We start from the raw sequence: 19,621 nt of genomic DNA on the forward strand, positions 1-19,621 counted from the left end.
AGAAGGGTACGGAGGATGACCTTCAGGGAACTGGTCTGCCTGGGAGGCAGGAAGTCTGGGTCTGAGCAGTGGGTTAAGACTCTTGCCTTGGCACCCATCCATGTCGCCATCCATCCATGTCCACATTACAGACTCCTGCTGAATCGTCTAGTCCAATCTCCGAAAAGGCTTGAGCCACCTCTATAACATCCCTTCTCAGGGGTTCACTGTCTGCTTAAACACCTCTAGTAACTGCAACTCACTACCTTTCCAAGGAGCCCAGTGAGGGTACTAAGCCCAGGTAACTCACTACCTTTCCAAGGAGCCCAGTGAGGGTACTAAGCCCAGGTAACTCACTACCTTTCCAAGGAGCCCAGTGAGGGTACTAAGCCCAGGTAACTCACTACCTTTCCAAGGAGCCCAATGAGGGTACTAAGCCCAGGTAACTCACTACCTTTCCAAGGGGCCCAGTGAGGGTACTAAGCCCAGGCAACTCACTACCTTTCCAAGGATCCCAATGAGGGTACTAGCCCAGGTAACTCATTACCTTTCCAAGGAGCCCAGTGAGGGTACTAGCCCAGGTAACTCACTACCTTTCCAAGGAGCCCAGTGAGGGTACTAGCCCAGGTAACTCACTACCTTTCCAAGGAGCCCAGTGAGGGTACAAGCCCAGGTAACTCACTACCTTTCCAAGGAGCCCAGTGAGGGTACTAGCCCAGGTAACTCACTACCTTTCCAAGGAGCCCAGTGAGGGTACTAGCCCAGGTAACTCACTACCTTTCCAAGGATCCCAATGAGGGTACTAGCCCAGGTAACTCACTACCTTTCCAAGGAGCCCAGTGAGGGTACTAGCCCAGGTAACTCACTACCTTTCCAAGGATCCCAATGAGGGTACTAGCCCAGGTAACTCACTACCTTTCCAAGGAGCCCAGTGAGGGTACTAAGCCCAGGTAACTCACTACCTTTCCAAGGAGCCCAGTGAGGGTACTAGCCCAGGTAACTCACTACCTTTCCAAGGAGCCCAGTGAGGGTACTAGCCCAGGTAACTCACTACCTTTCCAAGGAGCCCAGTGAGGGTACTAGCCCAGGTAACTCACTACCTTTCCAAGGAGCCCAGTGAGGGTACTAGCCCAGGTAACTCACTACCTTTCCAAGGAGCCCAGTGAGGGTACTAGCCCAGGTAACTCACTACCTTTCCAAGGAGCCCAGTGAGGGTACTAGCCCAGGTAACTCACTACCTTTCCAAGGAGCCCAATGAGGGTACAAGCCCAGGTAACTCACTACCTTTCCAAGGAGCCCAGTGAGGGTACTAGCCCAGGTAACTCACTACCTTTCCAAGGAGCCCAATGAGGGTACTAGCCCAGGTAACTCACTACCTTTCCAAGGAGCCCAGTGAGGGTACTAGCCCAGGTAACTCACTACCTTTCCAAGGAGCCCAATGAGGGTACAAGCCCAGGTAACTCACTACCTTTCCAAGGAGCCCAGTGAGGGTACTAGCCCAGGTAACTCACTACCTTTCCAAGGAGCCCAGTGAGGGTACTAAGCCCAGGTAACTCACTACCTTTCCAAGGAGCCCAATGAGGGTACTAGCCCAGGTAACTCACTACCTTTCCAAGGAGCCCAATGAGGGTACTAGCCCAGGTAACTCACTACCTTTCCAAGGAGCCCAGTGAGGGTACAAGCCCAGGTAACTCACTACCTTTCCAAGGAGCCCAGTGAGGGTACTAAGCCCAGGTAACTCACTACCTTTCCAAGGAGCCCAGTGAGGGTACTAAGCCCAGGTAACTCACTACCTTTCCAAGGAGCCCAGTGAGGGTACTAAGCCCAGGTAACTCACTACCTTTCCAAGGAGCCCAGTGAGGGTACTAAGCCCAGGTAACTCACTACCTTTCCAAGGAGCCCAGTGAGGGTACTAAGCCCAGGTAACTCACTACCTTTCCAAGGAGCCCAGTGAGGGTACTAAGCCCAGGTAACTCACTACCTTTCCAAGGAGCCCAGTGAGGGTACTAAGCCCAGGTAACTCACTACCTTTCCAAGGAGCCCAATGAGGGTACTAGCCCAGGTAACTCACTACCTTTCCAAGGAGCCCAGTGAGGGTACTAGCCCAGGTAACTCACTACCTTTCCAAGGAGCCCAATGAGGGTACTAGCCCAGGTAACTCACTACCTTTCCAAGGAGCCCAGTGAGGGTACTAAGCCCAGGTAACTCACTACCTTTCCAAGGAGCCCAATGAGGGTACTAGCCCAGGTAACTCACTACCTTTCCAAGGAGCCCAGTGAGGGTACAAGCCCAGGTAACTCACTACCTTTCCAAGGAGCCCAGTGAGGGTACTAGCCCAGGTAACTCACTACCTTTCCAAGGAGCCCAATGAGGGTACTAGCCCAGGTAACTCACTACCTTTCCAAGGAGCCCAGTGAGGGTACTAGCCCAGGTAACTCACTACCTTTCCAAGGAGCCCAATGAGGGTACTAGCCCAGGTAACTCACTACCTTTCCAAGGAGCCCAGTGAGGGTACAAGCCCAGGTAACTCACTACCTTTCCAAGGAGCCCAGTGAGGGTACTAGCCCAGGTAACTCACTACCTTTCCAAGGAGCCCAGTGAGGGTACTAAGCCCAGGTAACTCACTACCTTTCCAAGGAGCCCAATGAGGGTACTAGCCCAGGTAACTCACTACCTTTCCAAGGAGCCCAATGAGGGTACTAGCCCAGGTAACTCACTACCTTTCCAAGGAGCCCAGTGAGGGTACAAGCCCAGGTAACTCACTACCTTTCCAAGGAGCCCAGTGAGGGTACTAAGCCCAGGTAACTCACTACCTTTCCAAGGAGCCCAGTGAGGGTACTAAGCCCAGGTAACTCACTACCTTTCCAAGGAGCCCAGTGAGGGTACTAAGCCCAGGTAACTCACTACCTTTCCAAGGAGCCCAGTGAGGGTACTAAGCCCAGGTAACTCACTACCTTTCCAAGGAGCCCAGTGAGGGTACTAAGCCCAGGTAACTCACTACCTTTCCAAGGAGCCCAGTGAGGGTACTAAGCCCAGGTAACTCACTACCTTTCCAAGGAGCCCAGTGAGGGTACTAAGCCCAGGTAACTCACTACCTTTCCAAGGAGCCCAATGAGGGTACTAGCCCAGGTAACTCACTACCTTTCCAAGGAGCCCAGTGAGGGTACTAGCCCAGGTAACTCACTACCTTTCCAAGGAGCCCAATGAGGGTACTAGCCCAGGTAACTCACTACCTTTCCAAGGAGCCCAGTGAGGGTACTAAGCCCAGGTAACTCACTACCTTTCCAAGGAGCCCAATGAGGGTACTAGCCCAGGTAACTCACTACCTTTCCAAGGAGCCCAGTGAGGGTACAAGCCCAGGTAACTCACTACCTTTCCAAGGAGCCCAGTGAGGGTACTAGCCCAGGTAACTCACTACCTTTCCAAGGAGCCCAATGAGGGTACTAGCCCAGGTAACTCACTACCTTTCCAAGGAGCCCAGTGAGGGTACTAGCCCAGGTAACTCACTACCTTTCCAAGGAGCCCAATGAGGGTACTAGCCCAGGTAACTCACTACCTTTCCAAGGAGCCCAGTGAGGGTACAAGCCCAGGTAACTCACTACCTTTCCAAGGAGCCCAGTGAGGGTACTAGCCCAGGTAACTCACTACCTTTCCAAGGAGCCCAGTGAGGGTACTAGCCCAGGTAACTCACTACCTTTCCAAGGAGCCCAGTGAGGGTACTAAGCCCAGGTAACTCACTACCTTTCCAAGGAGCCCAGTGAGGGTACAAGCCCAGGTAACTCACTACCTTTCCAAGGAGCCCAGTGAGGGTACTAGCCCAGGTAACTCACTACCTTTCCAAGGAGCCCAGTGAGGGTACAAGCCCAGGTAACTCACTACCTTTCCAAGGAGCCCAGTGAGGGTACTAGCCCAGGTAACTCACTACCTTTCCAAGGAGCCCAGTGAGGGTACAAGCCCAGGTAACTCACTACCTTTCCAAGGAGCCCAGTGAGGGTACAAGCCCAGGTAACTCACTACCTTTCCAAGGAGCCCAGTGAGGGTACTAGCCCAGGTAACTCACTACCTTTCCAAGGAGCCCAGTGAGGGTACTAGCCCAGGTAACTCACTACCTTTCCAAGGAGCCCAGTGAGGGTACAAGCCCAGGTAACTCACTACCTTTCCAAGGAGCCCAATGAGGGTACTAGCCCAGGTAACTCACTACCTTTCCAAGGAGCCCAGTGAGGGTACTAGCCCAGGTAACTCACTACCTTTCCAAGGATCCCAATGAGGGTACTAAGCCCAGGTAACTCACTACCTTTCCAAGGAGCCCAATGAGGGTACTAGCCCAGGTAACTCACTACCTTTCCAAGGAGCCCAGTGAGGGTACTAGCCCAGGTAACTCACTACCTTTCCAAGGAGCCCAGTGAGGGTACTAAGCCCAGGTAACTCACTACCTTTCCAAGGAGCCCAGTGAGGGTACAGCCCAGGTAAGAAAGCATTTCCTTGGTTAAGTTTCCAGCAGAGAGGGGGTTTGGATATTACATTGCAGTTTCAGAGACAAAGATCATGATCCCTGAGAAAGGCCCTTGGTTTTGTCCTTGTGCCAGCTGATCCTCAAGAAAGAAATTTCAGTTCAATGTAGATGGGAGGTAGGTGAGTAAACGCAAACTCAAGAGGTTGAGGGTGAGAGGGAGATGAGCAGTGGAAGAATTTGCATTTCTCCGTAAATATTTTTGAGTTGAAGGGAGTTGTGTTCTGCAGGACTCAGGGTGGTACGAGCCTGTTGATATAGGAGGAGGGGTCTATGAAAATACCACTGTGGGAGAGTAACTGAGTGAGGAAGGCCCTGACAGAGGGGAGATGGGATGGAGAGCAGGGGCAGGGGAAGCGCTCAGCTCAGCAAGGAGGAAGGCCTTCTGTCCATGGAGCTGCGGTGAAATGACGTCAAAGGGAAAAGCTTCCAGAAGAGAAAGGGCAGAGACATGGTGGCCAGCCCTGGCTTCCTCCTCTAGGTCAGACACAAGCCCAATTGCTAGGACAGAGGAGACTGGGTGAAAATCTGGCTTTGGGAGAATAAAGGTCTGAAGCAACCACGTGTTTTAGGCATTGCCCATAAAAATGTGGAGTGCTGGGTTTTAAAAGGGAAAATCAGGTTCCTGGGCCCAACCCAGACTGAGTGAATCTGAATGTCCAGGAGGAGGCATAGCAATCTATATATTAAACGAATGCCCTGGGGGGAAATTATATCATCAGGCAAGCTTAGGAAAACACTGTCCTAGAACAAGTGACTCCCAAATACATCAGATTCACTGGAGCTGCTTTTAGAAAATAGGATTATGAAAAGGCCAGGCATGGTGGCTCTCACCTGTAATCCCAGAACTTTGGGAGGCCAAGGTGGGCAGATCACAAGGTCGGGAGTTGGAGACCAGCCTGACCAACACAGTGAAACCTCATCTGTACTAAAGATACAAAAATTAGCCGGGTGTGGTGGCACACGCCTGTTATCCCAGCTACTCCAGAGGCTGAGGCAGGAGAATGGCTTGAACCCAGGAGGCAGAGGTTGCAGTGAGCCGAGATCGCATCACTGCACTTCAGCCTGGGCAACAGAGCAAGACTTTGTCTCAAAAAAAAAAAAAAAAAGAAGAAGAAGAAATAGGATCATGGATCCCTACCCTAGAGATTCTGATTCAGGAGGTAAGGAGAGGAGCTTGGGCCTCTGGGTTGTTTTGGAAGCTTTCCGGCTGCTTTTGTGGGCACCCTGCTTAGGGACTGCAGCTGAGTGGCCCTGAGCAAGCCTCTCCTGTGCAGATGCAAAGTGCCTGTGTTATTTCACTGCGACTACTTCCAAGTATTCCGCTCTAGGTTAAACTAATGGCCATCCTGTTCTCAGCATTCTCCTGGGGCTTAACAGCTACGTCCAGACTTAGTGTGTTTGTGCTGTGTGCAAAACCCTGCTGCAAAATGCAAGCTGCCCAGTTCTGGAAGACAAGGCTCCTGCTTTCAGGGAGCTTATGGCCGGCCAGAGGAGGGCGGTGTGCCTCGGCACAGATGGAGGGTGAGGGGGTGTAGTCAGTGGGGATGCAGGCTCAGTGCCAGACTGAGTCACTCACTGGCTGAGGCAGGGGCCACACTGTGTGGGAAGATAGTTGGTTGGAGCTGATAGTTCACCCTGGTTGTATTTAGTCTTTTATCACCAAAGCTAAAATAAGACTTGGGTGTTTTTCAAACTTCCCCAAATCTAGAGATTTTTAGGGTGACAGTCTTTGAGGTTTGGCTAGAAATGAATGTGGTTTGTAGATGGGGTAGCCAGGTGGAGGGAGAGGAGCAGGAGCAGCAGCTTCCCAGCCCCGGCATCTGTCCCAGGCTCATAAGTTGAACACTGAATTTCAAGAAGGTGCCAGCCCCTGAAGGCAGGAGGTGAGCAGGCCTGGCTAAGGTTTAAAGGCCTGCATTCAGAGGCCTAGGTTGGGGGTATGAGGCTGACTTGGGGAGAGCATAGTAGGCAGGGTGGGGGATGGGAAGCAGAAAGAGATGAGGGGGGAAGTAGACAGGGGCTACATCCTCAGGGTTTTGTAAGCCAGGTTTTGAATTTTATTCTAAGTGGGCAGGAAGCTAATAGGTTTTAAACAGGTCTGCATTGCATTTTTTTCTTTTTCTTTTTCTTTTTTTTTTTGCATCTCAGATACATTTATTCATGCTATGAAGTAAATGACACTTTACAGGTGTCCCATGATATTTCACATTCCCATCTAACATAGCTTGCATTGCATTTTTAAAACATTATTTTTTATAGAGACCAAGCTGGTCTCGAACCCTGGGCTCAAGTGATCCTTCCTGCCTCAGCCTACCAAAGTGCTAGAATTCAAGACAGAAGCCACTATATCCAGCCACTTGCATTGCTTTTTTTTTTCCAGACAGAGTCTCACTCTGTCGCCCAGGCTGGAATGCAATGGTGTGATCTTGGCTCACTGCAACCTCCACTTCCTGGGTTCAAGTGATTCTCCTGCTGCAGCTTCCTGAGTAGCTGAGATTACAGGTGCCCACCACCATGCCTGGCTAATTTTTGTATACTTAGTAGAGACAGCGTTTCACCATATTGACCAGGCTGGTCAATATACTAAAAACTCCTGACCTCAGGTGATCCACCTGCTTCAGCCTCCCAAAGTGCTGAGATTACAGGCATGAGCCCAGCTTGCATTACATTTTAAAATGCACTCTAGTGTAGAAGAACAGACTGTAGCTGGCAAGAGTCAAGTATGGATTGTCTGTTATTGTAGTTCAGGAGCAAGAGGGAGGTGGCTGGGATGGGGGTGGTCTGGATGGATCGGAGCAATACAAAGATCTAACATGTTTTTTGAGGTGGTGTGGGCAGGACTTGCTGCTGACCCAGGTGTGGGAGGTAAGGAAAGGAGGAATCAAGGACCTCAGACACAGGATTTGAGCAACTGCATGATGGGGATGCTCTCACTTGATGTGGGCAGGAGTAGGGTTAACAGAGGAAGTGAGAAGTCTTGTTTGGGACACATGGTTAGTCATCCAGGGACTGGCTGTATCAAAGGGGCAGCTTTAGGTACAAGTTCGCAGTCCTAGACACAGCTCATGGCTAGAGGGATAGATGTAAGCATCCCTGCTGTAGAGGCAGGTGAAACATGGAGCAGGGCACTGTGGATATGGAAGGGCCAGAATAGAATCCTGGGCCATCCCAACATTGAGCGAGTAGAGGGGGAAGCAAGAACAAATGGATCTCAGGGACAGTGTTCCATGCCAAGGAAAGAAAGACATGACCTTTGGAACCATAGATATGCTATGACTTTCATATTTACTGCATGAAAGAAGTCTTTTGTGTTCCCATTTCCATTGTGAAGGGAATGTGTTTCTCTCCTTCAGCCACTGTTTTGTGGCTGATCCCTCCCCAGGGCAGGAAATCTGTCTGGGTGAGGACTCTGAGCCTCACAAACGCCTTCCACCTAACAGCTCCTGCGGCAGAGACCAAAGGGCTGCTAGAGGAGAGTAAAGCCCTCAAGGATTGGGGACCACTGGTTTGATTTTCCAGTTGGAGCAGATCTCCCAGGATCCTGACTCTCTGAAAGCCTTTTCCTTTCTGCCTGCCCAGAAGTGGAGGTTTTGGGAGTTGGATGAGATTTCTTGCATAGCTCTATAGTCTGTTCTTACCTTTTTTTTTTTTTTAGAAACAAATGTCCTCATCCAGGAGATTTTTACCTCAAAGCCATAGGCTGCTATAGAGGATCCTTATCTCCTGAGGCATCTAAGAAAAGCCCACAGAGGAACACTAGGGCTCACATTTGTCTAAAGCAGCACAGTTTACAGAACCTCCATTTATGTTCTTTCACCACCACTCTTTAGCAAGGCTTTTGTAACTATTCCCATTTTGCAGATTAGGAAGCAAAGAATCAGAGCACTCAGCTACTTCCAGGTTCCACAGCTGGTAGGAAACATCATCGGGACTTCCACCTGGGTCTTCTGACCCCAAATCTTGTGCTGCCTGGATTTATTCCCAGATGCATCTTGAATAGAAATGACTCAATGCAGATATAAAGAACTTAGAAATATGGTTATATTAACAAAAATATGCCTGTGTGACAGAGACCTTTACTGAACTAGAAAGATTTGGCATGGTGGCTCACGCCTGTAATCCCAACAGTTTGGGAAGCTGAGGCAGGTGGATTGCTTGAGCCCAGGAGTTCAAGACTAGCCTGGGCAACATGGCTAAACCCTGTCTCTACTAAAAATACAGAAAATTAGCAGGTGTGGTGGCACACGCCTGTAGTCCAGCTACTCAGGAGACTGAGGTGGGAGGATCGCTTGAGCCCTGGAGGTTGAGGCTGCAGTGAGCCGAGATCGCATCACTGCACTCCAGCCTAGGCGACAGAGTGAGACACTGTCAAAAAAAAGTGGGGGGAGAAAAGAAAAGAGAGATTTCTGGGTCTTCAACCATAGGTTGACATCTGCCCATGGGAATCTGAGCCAAATCTGAGGACACCAAACTGATTGCTGCAGCCTCTGACCCTCTCCCTGGAGGGTTGGCTAGGATTCCCAGAGAATGGGACCCTGCAGCCACCACCCCTCCTCCCCTACTATCTGAGGGCTTCCTGTCAGTGCACTCCCGTCTTTTAGGAGAAGAGAAGCAGCTTCTCACAAAGAAATAGGGGACTCTCCTACCCCCAGGGCTGGCAGGGCAGAGAGAGCTGATGAAATTGGCTGGGGTGGAGTTCCCGTGGTTGCAGACAAGGCCGTGGGGACAGGCAGCCTTCAGTTGTCAAGCGCTTACGCAGCAGGTACGGTAGCTGTTAGGGGAGATGTCTAGGTGGAAAAATGTCTAGGCGGGGTTCTCCTTTCCCTGCTTCCTTCTAGATGTCAGAAAGGTCCCAGGAACACTGCGGTTCCCGCCCAGTCCACGGGGTGGCGCGCGGGTCACAGAGCTGTGGGCTCCAGGGGCCAGAGAGGAAACGCCGTCTGGAGGCGCCGACTCCTGGCGGTTCCCTCCACCGATGCTCAACTTTCCGCAATTCCTAACCGCCTCCCCCTCTGCCGCGACAGGTCGGCGTGGTGGTGACGTTCCTAGTGCTGCTTATTTTCTCCTACAACGTCGTCTTCCTGTTCGTGGGGACGGCGAGCCTGGGCCTGTTTCTCAGCAGCACCTTCCCCAGCATGCTGGCCTACACCGAGGACTCGCTGCAGTACAAAGGTGAGGGCCGGCCCGAGCCAGGAGGCGCGCTCTTCTGGGCCCAGCACCATCTCCCAGCGAGAACGCTGCCCTAGCTCCCGGGAGAATTGAATGCCCCCTCCTGACTTTGACGGGGGCAGGCTCACAGCGGGGAAGCTTCTGACCCGCTGGGCTCCCTCCATTCAAAGTGATTCCCGTAATGATGGGATTGCAGGCAGCAGAGAAGCAGTTAAGCTGCTTTTTTCCATCTGCTTTGTCCCCTTCCTAACGTCTGCTGACCTACAGCTGACATTTTGTGCGATATGCATGTGCGGGAAATGCCAAGTTCCAAGAAAAGCAACGATGCACGGAAGAAGTTATGGCATAGGAAAGGCATTTTGTAACCTAATTTTCAGGAACAGTACCTGCCTGCCGGCTGGATGTTAGAAACATGGAGATGCAGAACACTGACTCTGCATGTGGTTTCAGGAGTGCCACAGCCTCTTTGATGTCTGAAATCTCTAATTCTCTCGACTAATCTCCCTCCGCTTTCCCCTAGCCTCCCTAGGGCCTATAGCAAAGATCTCTTTTTTAATGAGTTAATTAAAAAAAATTATGTTTTGAACATCACCAGAGACGCACCGGAGGCTGGAAAACCAGCATTAAGATGTGCAATTTCTTTAGAGAGGAATGGGGTAAGTTGGTGTATGGGGAGAGTCAGGGCAGTTAGAGCTGCACATCCACAGCCTGGATCCTTGAAAGAGAAGCCCCAGATAATTTTGGCACATGACATCACCATCAGTCGTTAGGAATAAAATCTTTTCTAAATAAACCTGCACACTTTTGGTATTTTCTAAATGGAAATTTTTTTTATTATGTAAGTCGTATGTGCTTACTGCAAAAACCTCAAACAATAAAAGCATAGTTTAAAGCAGTAAGTGAAAGTAGCTGAAAATAACCCCCTTAGCAGTTCATTTCCTTCCAGATCCTTTCCAGCTTAAGACCATTCTCTGCGCTGTTTAATGTTTGTAATTTAGAAGACAATTCCCGTGAGAGAATGAATGTTCGAATCAAATGTATCTGAGTTTCTTTGGCTTCTGGCTCTTCTGAGTGGGGGTACTACACATCATCTGAGAAACAACCCCAAATCAGGGCACACCTGGTATAAATTCCATTGAATCGTGACTCTGAAGAGATCGCGGCCATGGTGAAAACTGAGGGCAGAAAATATGTCAGCCAGTCATCATCCAGCCAACCCATCACTCTCCCATCTTTCTGCTACTCAGGACATCATTCGAGGTCCCACAGGACATGCCCAAGGACACACAGCTTCTCCCTGCAGCTCGTTCTAGCGACAGGACAGCCACGCACCCAGCTCCCACAGGAGAGGGCCCAGGAGCCCTCAGGCTCCTCCCTCGCCCATCAGTCTCCAAGCCTCAAGGGAGTAAATGAAGTAATGAAATAAGGTAGCTATTACATGTCACACAGTATAACTCAAGAGTTTTAAGTGCTCAACAAATGTTAAGAGTTTAGTAATGGTAAGTGAGGCCCGGTGCAGTGCCTCACGCCTGTAATCCCAGTACTTTGGAACGCTGGGGCGGGTGGATGACTTGAAGTCAGGAATTTGAGACCAGCCTGGCCAACATGGTGAAACCCTGTCTCTACTAAAAATACAACAATTAGCTTGACATGGTGGCAGGCGCCTGTAATCCGAGCTACTTGGGAGGCTGAGGCAGGAGAATCACTTGAGGCAGAGGTTGCAGTGAGCCGAGATTGCACTCCAGCCTGGGTGACAGAGCAAGACTTTGTCTCCAAAAAAAAAAAAGAAAGAAAGAAAAGAAAAAAGTGATATTGATTGATTCTACCTGCAAATGATCACTCAAATCCGTCCTCTTCATTTCTTACTGTCCCTGCCTAATTTAAGGTCTTTATCTTCATTGACCTGCTTGTTGGAATAGTTAACGGTACCTAGCTTTTCCCAGGTTCTAATCACTTCCATCCCTTCCTTGATGGGTCCTGGCTTGTCTCCTTGTCTTCAGTCTTGCCTCCATCTAACCCAGCTGGCTGAATGTTAAAATCACCTGGAGCTCTGGTACCAAAACCCAGTGACTGCACCTCACCTCTGAGTCTGATGCAATTGGTCCAAAGATGCTGGGTGATTCTAACGTGCAGCCAGAGGTGAGGACCATGCACTAAGCCACCCTCCACACTATAAAACAAGGCTGTGCTTCAGCAGCACATGTACTAAAATTGGACCAACACAGAGACAATTAGCCTGGCCCCTGTTTAAGGATGATGTGCAAATGTGTAAAGTGTTCCCAAAAAATCCCAGAAAACAGAGCTGATCAGTCTCCAGATCTACCTATGGAGCATCTCTCTCTCCAGCCTTCTCTCTCCCTGCCTCTCCTCCAAGCCTGCATCCTAGCCAGCCATCACATGCTATTCACTGATGGCACAAAAACTGTTCTGCACTTCCCTACTTTGGCATGTGGTGAACCCTCTACCTGAAACATCCTCCCTGCTCCATCTCACCCCTTTATCTGCCTGCTCTTCCTTCCAGACCCAACTCAAGGAAGTGTCCCCTCCAGGAAGCTTCTCTGATCCCCACTGGAAAGGTGTGCCTCCCCTTTGTGCCTTTGACATTGCCCCCGTCTCATGTTTGACCCATCTCAAGACTTTTGTACCTATGTTTTATCTGCTTCTTCTCGTAAATAACATGACCCCAGCAAAGGACCAGGGTAAGAGCATGGGCTGTGAAGGCAACAGCACACCTGTCAGTCCTGCCTCCAGAGTTACTGGCTTCATGACCTTGTGCAGTTTTACTTCCTTCCTCTCTTTGAGCCTCCATTTTCTCACCTGTAAAATGGGAATGCAAATACCTGCCTTTTAGGATTGTTTTGTGCATCAGAAAAAATCTAAAGCTCTTGACTTAGCAGCAAAGCTGGCTCACAGGCACTCCGTGTCTTGTTGACTCAGTATTCACCTGACCATCCTCAGTGCCTAGCACAGAACCCAGAGGTCCTCAAAGTTTTTTAAACACATGAGTGGAACAGACGTTGGATGCTTCTAGAATTCAGAGAAGGGAGTGAGTGGTCAGTGTTGATTTAAATAAAAGCAGCTTGATAGAGGGGATTGGATGTGAGCTGGCCCAGAATCTAGAAAAGCAGAGAGGAAAATGGAAAGGCATTCCTGGGCAGGGTAGGGCAGAATGAGAGCAAAGGCACAGAGACAAGTCTGAACATAAGTGAGACTGAAAGAGCTAGAAGGAATGTGAAGTCCAGAGTATACAATGATGACAACCGTTTTATTTAAAAAAAATAGTGTCTGTGTCTTAGCTGCTGTGCTACTAAACACTGGTTTATGCCAGTGATCTATATGACAAGGCATGGCCATCCTCTCCTGGGCTTCCAGCCTAGTGGGGAGGGTTGGCTCGGCAACAGACAGTGTGGTGAGAGCAGGTGCAGGGGGATGTCACAGCACAAAGGAGGAGCAACCATCCAGGCATGGGGACCAGGAAGGAAGATTAGTGACAGAAGTCTAAACTAGGACCTAAAAGATAAATGGGAACCAGCCTAGTCAACATGGCAGAACTTTGTCTCTACTAAAAATACAAAAATTAGCCAGGTGTGGTGGTGCATGCCTATAATCCCAGCTTCTTGGGAGGCTAAGCCACTGTACTCCAGCCAGGATAACAGAGCAAGGCTGTGTCTCAAAAAAAAAAAAAATGGTAATTTACCAGAAAAGATGAGGAAGAGGAATGGTCAGTGGGGAGTGAAGGTGTGTGTTGGAGCCTGGAGATGAGAGTATGCAGGGTGGAGGGGGAGAGAAGCCTGAGCCGTCAGCAGGGGCAGAGTCTAAAGCGCCCTGCAAACCGCATGGAAGCCCTTAGGCTTCATCCTGAAGGCAGTGCTGAAGGGCTTGTACAGAAAGTTGGGTGCTTTTGAGTTGACTGTGTGCCAGTCCTATGCCAGCTCTTGGCATGGCTTACATCAGAGTTACCCACACAGTAACTCTGTGAAGGAGGTGTGATGCTCATTTTACAGAGAAGGAAACCAAGGCCTAGAGAAGTTAGAGAACTTGTCTAAGGTCACATGGCTAGGAGGTGACAAGCTAGGCTTGGAACCCAGGTCTGACTCTGAAGCTTGGGCTCTGAAGATCTGCACCAAGCTGCCATATTCACCAGGGCGTGTGGTCAGTGCAATGCCAGGACAGCGAAGACACCAGTCTGCCTGCCCCAGAGGGCTGGCCTCAGGATATCAGGAAATCTTTCTAGAAAGGTAGGTAGTAGTCAGGTTGGGAAGAGCTCTGAATGCCAGGGCTAAGCAATTTGGGATTTTCCCTGAGATAGTGATGAGCAATTGAAGGTTTCAGAACAAGGAAGGGACAAAATGACAGTAAGACCTAGGCATTCCCAAAGCAAAGTCACAGGCTCATGTCTGAGAAATCCAAAGTAGTCCTTTCTGCATATTCCAGAGGTTTCCCAGAAGCAACCTGGATTTTTTTTTTTTTTTTTTTTTGAGAGGGTCTCACTCTCACCCAGGCTGGAGTGCATTGGTGCGATCATGGCTCACTGCAGCCTCCAACTCCTGGGCTCAAGGGATCCTCCCACCTTAGCCTCCCAAGTAGCTGTGACTACAGATGTAAGCCACCAACCATGCCTGGCTAATTTTTAAAAATTTTACTTTTTGTAGAGACCAAGTCTTGTGACATTGCCCAGACTGGTCTTGAACTCCTGGCCTCAAGAGATCCTCCCGATTCCAACTCCTAAAGTGCTGTGATGCACCTCCCAAAGTGCATACGCCAGTGTGCCTGGCCAGCAACCTGAATTGTAACTCTGATTTCTGTCTCTTTAACTTGCTTTTACCAAACCAAACCTTCTCTTTTTGTCAGGCTGTGCAACCACAGTGCTGGTGACGGGGGCAGGAGTTGGTGAGATGGTGCTGCAGATGCTGGTTGGTTCGGTATGTGGGGACCTATAGGGGAGAGGGGAGCATTTGGGGAACACTCCTCTGACAGGTGAGAAGATGCAGCTAGCAGCCTTCTGAACTCCAGATGTCCCTTTCCTGAGTCTCTCGCAGAGCCAGCAGGGCTCCCTGTGCCGGTGTTACCTGTTTCCGTTTCTGAGCCAGCCCTGAGAGCAGAGCCTCCATATGTGGGATCTGGAGATGTGAACGGATGCATGAAAAAGTCCAAAGCAAACACAAGCCGTGTCTGGGAGCGGGGCCAGAGGGGCCCGTGGGAATGCTGTTTAGCTTTCAGAGCCTGAGATGGGTTGGAACTGCAGTGAGAGTTCTTTTTCCATCCCTTCAGAACCCACCACTCCCTACCCAACCTCTCACAGCCTCTGGCAGCCCTGCGCAGGGCCCAGCTTCCTGCTCGACTCCTGCCCTGACTGAGGGCCAGCTCGTCCAGTTCTCTACAAAGCTACCCATGTTTCATCTGTTCACTAGGAGAAAAAAATAAAACCTAACATCTACTTTTTATTGAATACTGTAATGAAGATATTATTCCCCTTTTTACAACAGAGGATATTGAAGCTCAGATGAATTTAGCAACTTGCCCTAGGTCAGTCGCACTTCTAGTAACTGACAGAGAGGACCTCACATCTAGATCTTTCGGCCTCCAAAATCTCCCTCATCATGACTCGTTTCTCCTTTCCTCCTCTTTTGCCCTGCTGGAGGGAGGGGAAGAGCTACATCTCACGATACCCTCCTCATTGAAATGACGTGATGTCTGGGACTTGCTTTGGTGTAACCTAGTGCAGAGAAGAAGCGGAAGCCCACAGATGAATGGTGCTGATTGCTAAAGCTGAGTGATGGGTTCACTGGGGCTCCATATACGACTTGGACATGTTTTAAGTTTTCATAATAAAAGGTTAAAACAATATATCCTCTGTAAAGTTCCGGTTAGGGCTTATGGGTATAAAAACACCTAGTGTGACTGGAGTTTCAATGATGATAGAGATTGTCAGAAGGTTCCAGAACACAGAGCTACAAGGGACTGAAGGGGGTCACCAGGTCCAGCCCCTGCCTTTGAGTAGGACTTCTGCCTTCTCCAGACATATAACCTTGAAACAAGGCCAAGGCCTCCCTGCTCCCCATGATTCCATCTCTTGGTGTGACGGGCCTCAACCTGACCGAAAAACCAGCCAAGGATGGAGAAGGCTGCGTTTTCCAATACACCTTCCACGTGAAGTTTTAATGGTCTGTATCTCTGTGTTTTCCCCTTTGGCAGATATTCCAGGCTCAGGGCAGCTATAGTTTCCTGGTCTGTGGCGTGATCTTTGGTTGCTTGGCTTTTACCTTCTATATCTTGCTCCTGTTTTTCCACAGGATGCATCCTGGTCTCCCATCAGGTAAGGAAAGAATCCGTTTCTACACAAGAGGAGGAAAACAGAGCAGGGGGAGGACGGGGGAGATGCTATGGATCTTAACGTGCCAGAAACGCTACTCTGTTCCAAGTAAAATGCAAGGAAATGTTTATTTTTCTACAGCTTCCTTTCCCCCTCTTCCTGCTTTCCATACAATTGTCTGTGCTGGACTCTTAAGATAGGCGAGAGCTGGGTTGGCTGACTCATGGTTTCTCCATTAGCAGAGGGGCATGGATTGTGAACTTGGCTTCCTGCATCCCACCATGCCACGGAACCATGAGCCAAGAATCTCTTTCCAGCCTGTTCAGGGCGCTGAAAGGCAGAGCCCGACTCCTTGGCTGGAACTCAGCCCAACGGCCTAATTGGCCATCTCTTTGCAGTTCAGGATTTTGATTCTAGTCCAGATCTTCTTTGAAAAAGAGGTCCTTCAGGCCAAGTGGCAAAGAAAGGCTCCTTCAGGGCAGAGACACTCCTAAGAATAGTTTCCCCTCCAGAGACCCCAGACAGGGAGAGTCCCAAAGCTATTTTCCTAACTCTGAGCCCTCACCTGCTCTTATGTCTACTGCTTTCAAAGTGCCCAGGGACTGCATCAGCTGTGTGCAGAGCCAGTTCTTGAGAGAGGGTGCCCAGGCAGAGACTTTGTTCTCTCTATAAAAAGGAAAATAATCACAAAAAGACTAAAGGAACAGGCATCCACCATCCACTCTCAGTGGGTGAGCGTATCCACCCTCTAAACACTCAGTACAAAGGCCCAGAAGGAAAGGCGGCCCCCAAAATAGCACTAACTACAGCCTCACTTCTGGGATAGCAGTACTGGTTGCTGTCCAGCTCGGCACGCAGTGCAGTTTCATTTCAGACCTACGTTCAATTAATATTTGCTGAACATCAAATGAATAACACTTAATGGTTTCCTTATTCATGGGAGACAGACACATCCCCCAAGCCCTAGACAGTAGTCTCAAGCAACTGCCTCCACTGTTTGCCAGAACTAGTGGATCTGACTTTTTCACTTTGCTCCCTCGAGAGCCACAGAATGGCAGAGAAACAAACAGCCTGGGTAAGCTCTCGGAATGAATCATCGCTGCAACTCATCAGAGCTGCTGAAACATGCTACCTGTTTGTTTTTCTTTTGTAGTTCCTACCCAAGACAGATCAATTGGAATGGAAAACGCTGACTGCTACCAGAGGTAAAACTGGGTGAAGGAGGCAAGAGAAGACGTTCAGCCTCTTGATCACCAGCACAACCACGCTGTTTCAGAAAGCTGGCTGGTGGTGCAGGCGCTCTCTCCATCACTGTTCAAGTCTTCTCCACTAAAGCTTGGTTGGGTAAAGGAGATTAATTGATGATTGGTACCTGGTCAAAATCATTAGAAATTTACCTGGCTTCTCAGGTTACCTTCCTTCCTGGTTCAGACTGTTGGTAAGAGCTGTCCAGATACCCAGATGGGAAGGAAGGGGACAGCCATGCACTTCACTCCATTTGTCGCCTCATGCATGGGCCATACTCTGGGTTTGAGATTATTTTTCACTGAAGTTTGTAAAAATCAGTTGAAATTGTAAACCTCCATGATCATTGATATACAGAGATATATTTTAAGCAAAACAAGCTGCAAGTTATTACCTGGCATGCTTAAAGGATTTACGTGCTTTTCACTTAATCCAAAGTCCCTTAAATTCCTGCTGCAGACATCAATAGCTTATCTATATTCTCAAACACCAAAAGGAAAAGTTGAATCTTGCTCTCTTCGGTACACTAATTTGTGGTATGCTGAGCTAGCTCATACCAGCTTAGAAAAGCTGATTGTAAAATTTACATTTTGACAGCTGGTTATTAAATGCAGCCATTATTAAAAATTAAATCATAGAAACATAATTAAATAAATTACATTTAAAACAAAGGTAAGAAATATTCAAAGCTTATCACTTCCTAATTTTATCTTGATGCTCTTGAGGTAATTTATGTCCATGGTACCTGTGTGGTGGAATTACTATATATGATGGTGTGCTACTGTGCACCTTGTCCCAGCCCACTCCTGGTGATAGCATGTTGGTAGCCTGAAATCAGCCAAGTGGGAGTATTACCATGAATACCGGCAAAAGCTACAGATCTGGGAGAGCCCACTGTTCAACATTTACCAGCATACCATCGCTAGGAATCAAGGCTAACTGATCGAGAAATCGCCCGGGAGAATGAGATGGATGTTCCGGTTTTTCTCTACTGACACTGACTAGCATATAAAAGGTATAGAAAGAGCACTAAGAATTTCTGAAAATACCTGATAAAAACGTTACATCTTTTATAGAGGGAAAACAACTCTTTATACCATGACAAGGCCTTTTCTTTCACAAAAAGCTGGGCCTACTGAACAATTCAAACTGTGCAGTAGACTGAAGCAGTATTTGTCAAGGAGTTACAGCTCCTGTGCAGAGCAAATCCTGTAGTGATACAAGAATACAAACTTGCCAGCTTAGACAGGGAGCAGTCCTAAGACTGCTGGCGGTAGCAAATGGCTGTTACAGTAACTGTATAATGGTTTTGCCCGTACTTTCTCTATGTATATACGAATGTACATGTATAAATTAAAAATTAAATGATCATGGTTCTCAGTAACCTGTCCCAAGTGCTGTGGTTCGCACACCTGACACTAAATGTTCTTCCTGGTCCAGTCAGCCAGCTGTGACCACCAGTAGCACAGCTGACTGCTGAGAATCTGCAGATTCTCAGAAAGAGAAAGAGAAAGCTGACTCAAGCACTGGCCCAGCTTCTAGCTGTGTGGCCCTGAGCAGGTTACTGAGGCTCTTCCAACCTCACTTTTTCACATGTAAAATGGGACTTCTAAAAGTACCTACCCTACCTCAAAGGAATTCTGAAAAAATTAAGTGAATTTGTATAAAGCACTCACAATATGCCTGACACAGAAACTGCTTAATACATGTTAGTAACTTTTAAAACCTCCTCATAAGCAGCTTAGGAATTATTCATACGTTTGGTACATATTGATTGCAAGTTAAGTAGATCCAACTTTTTTTTGAAAGCTGCTGGTCTAGGAGCATAGTTTTAAATATGTTTATAAATACTCAAAAGTATTAGATGCCAGTCTAATTTAAATGCAGTCTGACCGTAGTGACTGACTGACCTGGGCAACGAAAAAGCAGTTGTATTTTTCTTGTAGTTTTTCAAGAAAACATCCTTTTTATACAGATTTAGAAAAAAGAATCAATGGCTATATCTAAGTTGCTTGTGACTCATTTGTTAATAGAGAAAAAAAGATGAAAACGAATCTAAGAGTACCTTTCCTAAAATAAAATGTTTTAAACTTATTAAGTGTGTTATCCATTATGAAGAACAATTGATCCTTTTGTATAAACTCAGAAACAAATGGCCTGATGTTCCCCAGAGATAGGTCTCTCTCATACTATGGCTGATATTTTAGAAGAAAGAAAACTATCTCACAAAGGAAACTCTGATTTAAAATAAATAAATAAATAACTTCTTAGAGCAGTCTGAGTGCCACTATTCCCATAAAATGAGAATAAGGGAAAGGCAGATAGATTCTTATACTACACTTCTAAATCAGTTACACAGCGAATAGGACTTTCTTCGTGATCTTCCTCTCAAGAATTTTGAC

General features: G+C 48.4%; 1 protein-coding gene and 1 non-coding gene across 4 annotated transcripts in view; both read left to right on the plus strand.

The window, feature by feature from the left end:
* Nucleotides 1-19,313, plus strand: part of SLC60A1 (solute carrier family 60 member 1) — a 37,996-nt gene extending 18,683 nt beyond the window's left edge. For 2 of the 3 annotated variants that reach the window (XM_035280690.3, XM_002760715.7), the window contains 4 exons: nucleotides 9,517-9,664; nucleotides 14,513-14,583; nucleotides 15,857-15,977; nucleotides 17,128-19,313. In XM_035280690.3, coding sequence (XP_035136581.2) covers nucleotides 9,517-9,664; nucleotides 14,513-14,583; nucleotides 15,857-15,977; nucleotides 17,128-17,183 — 396 coding nt within the window. In that variant the 3' untranslated portion in view covers nucleotides 17,184-19,313. Of the gene's footprint in view, nucleotides 1-9,516; nucleotides 9,665-10,908; nucleotides 12,111-14,512; nucleotides 14,584-15,856; nucleotides 15,978-17,127 lie in introns of those variants that run through there. The other variant, XM_035280689.3, reaches the window with a different exon arrangement.
* Nucleotides 11,847-11,949, plus strand: LOC118149587 (U6 spliceosomal RNA). Its single transcript, XR_004737164.1, has one exon. It is a non-coding gene; the product is annotated as a U6 spliceosomal RNA (small nuclear RNA).
* Nucleotides 19,314-19,621: the final 308 nt, after the last annotated feature.

The sequence above is a fragment of the Callithrix jacchus genome, chromosome 19 (assembly GCF_049354715.1).
Source record: "Callithrix jacchus isolate 240 chromosome 19, calJac240_pri, whole genome shotgun sequence".
Lineage (NCBI taxonomy): Eukaryota > Metazoa > Chordata > Mammalia > Primates > Cebidae > Callithrix > Callithrix jacchus.